At 37.9% G+C, this 8,070-nt stretch overlaps 1 protein-coding gene and 1 pseudogene across 2 annotated transcripts in view; both read right to left on the bottom strand.

Moving 5' to 3' along the window:
* Positions 1-876: 876 nt before the first annotated feature.
* LOC104666121 lies at positions 877-1,658 on the bottom strand (annotated as a pseudogene). The gene has a single exon (XR_748509.2). The product of XR_748509.2 is annotated as a 60S ribosomal protein L23a pseudogene (transcript).
* The window catches only part of FAM110C (family with sequence similarity 110 member C), a 37,669-nt gene continuing 30,475 nt past the window's right edge, over positions 877-8,070 (bottom strand). Inside the window, exon 2 of the mRNA XM_030921822.1 lies at positions 877-1,662. Coding sequence (XP_030777682.1) covers positions 1,622-1,662 — 41 coding nt within the window. The 3' untranslated portion in view covers positions 877-1,621. The remainder of the gene's footprint in view (positions 1,663-8,070) is intronic.

Raw genomic sequence — 8,070 nt, 5'->3', positions numbered from 1 at the left:
CCTCCCGAGTTCAAGTGATCCTCCTGCCTCCTGAGTAGCTGGGATTACAGGCGTGAGCCACTACATTCAGCTAATTTTTTTTTTTTTTTTGTATTTTTAGTACAGATGGGGTTTCCTTATATTGGGTAGGCTGGCCTCGAACTCCTGACCAAAGGTGATCCACCTGCCTTGGCCTCGCAAAGTGCTGGGATTACAGGTGTGAGCCACCAGTGCCCGGCCAGGCCTGAGTTTTGCCTGAGCATTTCTCTTTCTAAGAAAGTACAGCATATGGCAGTTACAAGGTCTCTTTTATCTAAAATAAATAGAATTTAATAAATAAAAATTTAAAAAATTTACCTGAGATTAAAGGACAAATCAAAACATATGTGTATTGTGTTGTCTGTAGAAGTATATTTTAACAATGCCATAAATTATTAACAACCAATAAATGTTATAATAATTTATTAACTAAAATAAACAAAATTCCTATTATGATATCTACGAAAATACTTTCTTAGAGTAAAATATTCTCATATCTTGAAATAGCACTGGTTAAAAACAGCAAAGATTTGCAAGTCCATGTCTTATCAAGTACTTACTTATCAAGTAATTAGCAGATCCCTCTTCACACCTTTACAGAGTCTAAAATTTAGATGTCTAAAATTAACCATCATAATATTTATGCCTGATTCATGGCTGAAATTTCAGGATGAAAGCTATGAAATCTCTATTTGTGTTTGTATGTCTATTAATGTGTGTTATGTATATGTGATATTTTCTTAATTCTGGATAGCGTTGCAAAATTCATTTATAAAATCCTTTAAAAGTGCTCTATTCTAACTTGGCTTGGAAAAAAAATAAGCATTTATAAATAAATATTCACCAAACTCCTAGAAATATAGGAACTGATCAAATGTTTTTTAAGTTAACACGACTTGGATAAAACTTAGTTAAATAAGGTTAATATAATATTTTTGGTATAATAAAACAAGTATGTCTTCAAAGTTACCACTATTGAATATAAAACAAACATAAATTCCTATTCTGCTTGAGTTCTACTCAAATAAGCTAATATTATACTTACTAGAAATGTAAAATCTTAAAGCTTATAAATTTGATTCTAATTAAGTTGTCATTCTTATGAAAAACATTATTTCTTTTTTATGGTGAAAAGATACATATATATTTAGAGTTAGCCAGCTGGACTTGGTTTAGATGATCCCAATTTTGTTGCAACATCCAAAGCATCATAATCAGGAGCCAGTCGAACATATGCCTTCTTCTCTTTATCAGGTCGAATCAGGATGTTGACTGTGGCCACATCCATGTCCCAGAGCTGCTTCACAGCCTGTTTGATCTGGTGCTTGTTGGCTTTAACATCCACAATGAACACAAGCATGTTGTTTTCTTCTATCTTCTTCATGGCCGACTCAGTGGTCAGCGGAAACTTGATGATAGCATAGTGGTCAAGCTTGTTTCTCCTGGGGGTAATCTTCCGGGGATGTTTGGGCTGCCTCCGGAGTTGCAGTGTCTTGGGCCACCTCAAGGTGAGTGACATGCGGATCTTCTTTTCTGTGTGTTGCTGTGGACACCTTTCAACACTGCCTTCTTGGCCTTTAAAGCTTTGGCTTTGGCTTTGGCTTTAGGAGGGGCAGGAACTTCCTTCTTCACTTTCGGTGCCACCTTGTGAAAAGCGAAAAACATTATTTCAAAAATAATTTGTTTACTGTAAATCTGCTTAATAGTAGTTTCCAAAATACTTTTGGTAATTTTTAACCTTAAAGTTAAGCTAAGTAAAAGATTTGCATTAAATATCTAGACCATTTATAAATAAGATACAATACTAAAACATTACATACTGAACATAAATAATTCAAGTATATATACTTTTTGCTTCTTATTTTTACAGAGGGACTAAAGATATTTTGGACCATTAATAAACATGTCTTTGTCTACCACAATGAGAAATTGTACTATGAGGAAACACATCCCTGTAGATGTTGGGAGATGGTATACTCATACATTTTCTAACCTACTATAGAATGCTAATATGTGACAGTTTATAATTGCTTACTTGTTAGTTTTCTCTGGAAAATAAAAGTACTAAGTATTAAAATTATAATCAATATGTATAAATAAAACTACTAGAAGCAATAGAATAACTAGAAACAACTCTATGCAAAGCATGTAAGAAAAGTAGGGCATGTTTCACAAGTAAAGTAGGATATATTTTTTATAAGGGAAACCCTCACAAAAGATACAAATAAAAAGAGATATCTAACCTTCCCTGTGTTATATTTGTATGGGTAAAATGTCATGTTTTCAGAAATTATATAAAATTCCTGGAAATTTGTCAATGTCCTCCTTATCCATGCTATGTGCCAGTATAGAGTTATGAGTCATAATTCCAATTATTATTTTAAATGTTGTGCCGGGTGCAGTGGCTCACGCCTGTAATCCCAGCACTTTGGGAGGCCAAGGTGGGTGGATCACAAGGTCATCCTGGCTGACACGGTGAAACCCCATCTCTACTAAAAATACAAAAAATTAGCTGGGCGTGGTGGCGGGCACCTGTAGTCACAGCTACTCGGGAGGCTGACGGAGGAGAATGGCATGAACCTGGGAGGTGGAGCTTGCAGTGAGCCGAGATCATGCCACTGTACTCAAGCCTGAGTGACAGAGAGAGACTCTGTTTCTAAATAAATGAATAAATAAATAAATACATGTTGTATGTCACAGAAAAAATCGAATATCCTTGTCAACTGTGCTATAATCACAGCCATTTCATACTCTTTGTCATTTAGATATTATTTCCCCCTGATGCTTTCCTGAAAGCTCCTGCGATCAGCTACAGGTCAGAATGTTCATCTCCAATACAGGACTCCCTCTGAGACTCATGGAAAAGAGTATGACAGGTACTCTGGTTAAAGACTTCTGATGATATTGCTTAAATAACTTTAAGACCATACACTTGACTCAGTGAAGATCTCCAGAAGCCAGGTGGAGAAATTGATGGGGTCATGAGACTGCTAACCCAAGATCCAGCAAGACTGGAATTGATCACATGAAACTGAATGAACTGATGGAAATTGATTATAATTTTATAGCTTTCTAGAGCATCGCTGGTTCTTTCATGTTCTAGTTTCTGGATTTAAGAAATCTCTCTCTCTTAATCTAACTGTAACTTACAACAATTTAGTAGATTATACTTTTGTAAACAGAAATGAAGCATTTATCTTTTTTCTCTGCCTAATCTCTCCAGAATTTTGAAATTCTTACTGAATACTCTTATTTTCATGATGATATAGTTATTAGCAAAAGTCCAGTAAGAATCTGTTCACCTTATAAAAGGACATAATTGGAAAATTTGGTTATATTATCAAGGTTTTTACTGGAATATCATATTTTGGAAGTGTACCTAAGATCAGTTGTGACCAGCAATTTTTAAGGAAGTAAGGTTGACTTTTATGGAGACAATGCTTACAAAGTACTGTGAGAAATGGGAAAGTTCTTCTTCAAAGATTGTAAAAAGTCACAATTTCTTACTGTAAGATTGCTATCCACTGTTTTTATGTGTGTGTGTGTGTGTGTGTGTGTGCGTGTGTTCCAAATCAGTTGTCCTAGCTTGTTCTGGCATGCCTGGACAGAACTAGACAAGCCCCAGCCCATACTGTATGCCATTCCTTATTGGAGATGCTTCCTTAACTATCCCTGGCAACTTCCTTTCCTTTCTTTGTTCTATTCCCCTTACCTAATTAAGAAAGTTTTACACTAATAGCCAATTGGGTAAAGTGTAAACTGTGAGGTCCTATTCCAGCCAATGGTAACTGGACACAGCAGTAGGGTAGACACATGAGGTTATAAGTAACTCTGTCTCCTTTGTTCAGTGTGCTCTTGTGGCTGGACAGCTATTGAGTAGCACCCTTTCTGCAGAAAGTAAAGCTCGCCTTGCTAAGAGATCATTTGTTCCCATGTTAATTCTTTTTTTTTTTTTTTTTTTTTTTTTGTAACACCAAAAACTTCATTCCCACCAGTACTCTGAGAAAAGTCAGCCTGATACTTACATTACAAGGTTCACAGCCTTACAGGTTAGTAAAGAAGGTCATCATTTCCTGGTAGGCCCAGGAATTTAGGGATATTTTGGGGGCCTCAAGAAGAGAGGAATTCACACGAAGCTATAAGGACTGCAGCTGAAATTTGATAGTATGTTCTTAGCTTGGCTTTTAGCCTGAATAAGGCCTTTAAAAGTCAAATCTGAGATTCTGTATGAAAACTTCCAGCAAAGAAACTTGAAAGCACCTATGTGGTCATCTCCTGTTCTTGCTGCACTTACGTAACTAATCAAGCAAAATCTAACAAAACTAGACTTAATTTTAAAACAAGAATAGTCTTACTTTGATTATGATAAAAAATGATGGTTACTACAGAGAGAAATTTTATGTTTCAATGGAAAACTATAATTTGGCTGGGCATGGTGGCACATGCCTATAATTCCAGGACTTTGGGAGGCCAGGAGTTCAAGATCAGCCTGGGCAACATGTTGAAACCCCGTCTCTACCAAAAATATAAACAGTTAGATGGGCACGATGATATGTGCCTGTAGTCCCAGCTAATCAGGAGGCTGAGGAGAGAGGATCACTTGCACCAAGGAGGTAGAAGTTACAGTGAGCTGAGATTGTTGCACCTTTGCACTCCAGCCTGGGCGACAGAGCCAGACCCTGTCTCAAAAAAATATATATATTTTTAAGGAAAGCTATAGTTATTGTGGGTTATCAGATTCTAGCCTTGTTTCTTGTTTTTGGGCTATTTTTACCTCTTTGTAAACTGGATACTGCCATCTGATGAATTTTGTCCCACAGTGATACTTGTGGAATAAGAAGCCAAGTATTGTCTCTCCTACTAATGTATCTATTGTCAGTTAATTTGAAGGTCTCCAACCCTGGAACAAAGTTAGAAGAGGAAGGTTTTGCTCCCCAAAATGCATAACCAATCTGTGGTACATTCATGCAATGGAATACTATTTAGCCGTAGAAAAGAACAAGCTATCAACTCACACAAAAACATGAGTGAATCTTGTATGCACATTGCTAAGTGGAAGAAGACAGTCTGAGGAGAATACACACAGTGTGACCTCATTTAATGAGACACTGCAGAAGGCAAACTACACAGATGGGAAACCTTTGGCTCCATGGGGTGGGGGTTTGAAGCATTCCATATGATACTTTAATAGTGGGATACCTACCACAATGTGTTGGTCAAAATACGCAGAATTTTACAACCAAATGGGTAAATCAAACTCTACTTGAAATTAAATAAAATTATTCAGGATGTGGAGTATCCCAGGACAGAATACATCATGTGAAAAATAATTTAACTATGCTACAAATTACTATGGTTTGGATGTGGTTTGTCCCTGCAAAAACTCGTGTTGAAATTTGACCCCCAAAGTGGTAGTGTGGGGCGGTGGGGCCTAGTGGAAGGTGTTTGGGTCATGGGGACGGATCCCTCATCAATAGATTAATGTCCTCCATGTGGATAAGTGAGTTTTGCTCTCACAGGAATGGATTAATTCCTGCAGGAGTAGGTAGTTAACAAGAGTCTGGGTTCCTTGGCTTCCCTCTTGCTTTCGTTCTTGCTATGTGATCTCTGGTGCACCTCTTGCTCCCCTTCCACTTTCCATCATGACGTGAAAAAGACTGAGACTCCACCAGATGTAACTGCCCAATCTCAGACATTCCACCCACCAGTATTGTGAGCAAACAGGTTTGGTTTTTGAAGGTTAGAATTGATGGTCTAGAGAATTCATTTCATTCCGGAGACAGAAAGGATAAATTTCTTGGGTTCCTTCAGGAATGAGTCTAGCTTTGCCTCATCTTTGTTTGAACTATGGATACGGCAGAAGAAAACATGATGATTTCACCGATTTAAGGTGCCAAAAGTCATTGGGTTCTCTAAGAAGCCTGGGATTCTTCTGCTGGAAAAATAAGTTTGTTGAGAAAAAATGAGTTGAGGAGGCTGTTACTGAAGTGAAGCAGAATTGTTTTTACATAATCTGCTCATTATCCACTCTGTAGTGTGGATAAAAATTATTCAAGCAAAAGGTCCTCTTACTGTTCCTGGAATGCAGTGGATAGAGAACAGATTAGTTTTTTTCCCTCAGAGCACAACCACTAGAAACATTCTACCTCAGATGAGATATTGCCTAATTATTTTCAAAAGACAGTGAAAAATGATGGATGTAAATGTTTGCTACAAAATAAATACATGCTAGAAACAGAAGCATCTGGGCCACAGTTAAATTAGAGCTACCTGTGTTCCCCTGTCACTGAGATTAAAACAAAAATATCCACTACAATCATTCACAGCATGGGAGAGGGGAAGGTGAAGGATGCAAAGGCCGGTCATAAAAGGATCAGAATTTCAGTCCATAAGGAAGTGGCTTTGTGCATTGTCTGTTGCTGTGTGCAAGGTGAAAGCTGGGGCAAGAAAACGTGCAGTAACGAGGGCTCCTTTGTCCATCTCACCTCTCTAGATACCAGGTTGCAGACATGTTGCATTTTAATTGAAAGGTTGATATAATTTTTTAAAAAGAACACTTGCAGTGTTTGAAGTGACAAAGGCTGCTGTGACAAAAAAGCAGGGAAAGGGATTTTTTTTTTTAAAAAAGCAAACAACAACAAAAACCCCACAAAAAAGTAAACAACCGACAGACAAAAAACAGAGGAGGAAGTCGGCTGTGACTACTTCCAGTAAGGGACTCAAAGAGGCAATTGGAAATTTTATTCTCTTTGCAACTGTGGGTTTTCCAGCCTGCTTCCTTTCTAAAGTATATTACTTTGTTTTATGTTCATGAAGTTATCCCTTTCTGTTTTCTGGAACAGCTATGTATTTTCTTTATCTATCATCTATCTACCTGCCTATCATCTATCTATTTACTATCTATCTTTTCTACCTTTCACTATAAAGAGCTTGGGTCAAGCAGGATAGAATTGCAATGTATGTTCACTCTACCATTTAAAACAAGAGCTCTCGTAGGCATTCTCCATCATATCACAAACCTGAGCTTTCTAAAACAGGGTGTGGCAAACTACCATGCATGGGCCATGTCTGACGCAGTCTGCATTTGTAAGTAAAGTTGTACTGGGACACAGCCACATACATGTGTTATATGACGTCTCTGGCTGTTTTCATGGTACAATGGAAGAGCTGAATCATTAACAGAGAGACCATATGGCTTGGAAAACTTAAAATGTTTAACATATAGCCCTTTGCAGAAAATATTAAAATATTTTGACTTGTTTTAAAAGATCTCTGTTTAGAATGCTACATATTGCCTTCTGGATGGAATCACAACTCTTTACCACAAGAGACACAGTTTGAACCCTGCTTCTATATCCAGCCTCATCTATTATTTTCGCTTCTCCTTATTTTCCTCGTGGCCATGCTGATGGATTGTCAGCTTCCCAGATGTGCGAGAATCTCTCGTCCCTTCCTGACATTCTCATGCTCTCCCTCTGCCTCTAGAGAACTTCCTGTCCCATCTCTCATGACAAATCCCTTCTTCAGCCCCTTTGCTCCTTCCTTAAGGATACCCGTTTGGCTCTATTTTGGGTGACATGCTCCTTCTGTATCTCCCAGAGCCATCCTGTGTCTGTCAGCTACTGCATTTCTTTGCATCTCTGTGTCATATATCACCAAATCTGCCTAAGCTTTCATGAGTCACTGCATGACAACTTCAGACTCCGCCAGCATTGTCCCCACTAACCACCAGGCTTAGACATTTGTCCAGTATGCTTAGGGTTGTGGGGTAGTAGCAGTAACCAGCCAGGGAGCATCATCTCTTACATCAGAATCAAATCTGTAGATCTCTGCCATTCATAACTATTTGGAGTTTAAAATTAGCATAAAGATTTTCCTTAAAATAAGAACAAATGGCTTGAATAGGCTTTTGAAGCGTATGATTTTTTCCTCTGGTTCATTTCGGTGTTCAGTATTCAGACATGAATCTAAACACCACTCTGCTCTTAGTAGCTGTGTGACACTGGGAAAGTCGCTCAATCTCCCTCCGCTAAATTGTGTTGTGTGAATAAT

This window comes from Rhinopithecus roxellana, chromosome 17 (genome assembly GCF_007565055.1).
Source record: "Rhinopithecus roxellana isolate Shanxi Qingling chromosome 17, ASM756505v1, whole genome shotgun sequence".
Taxonomy (NCBI): domain Eukaryota; kingdom Metazoa; phylum Chordata; class Mammalia; order Primates; family Cercopithecidae; genus Rhinopithecus; species Rhinopithecus roxellana.
Note: the sequence above shows the minus strand (reverse complement) of the source record. Positions and strands in the feature narration are given on the sequence as shown.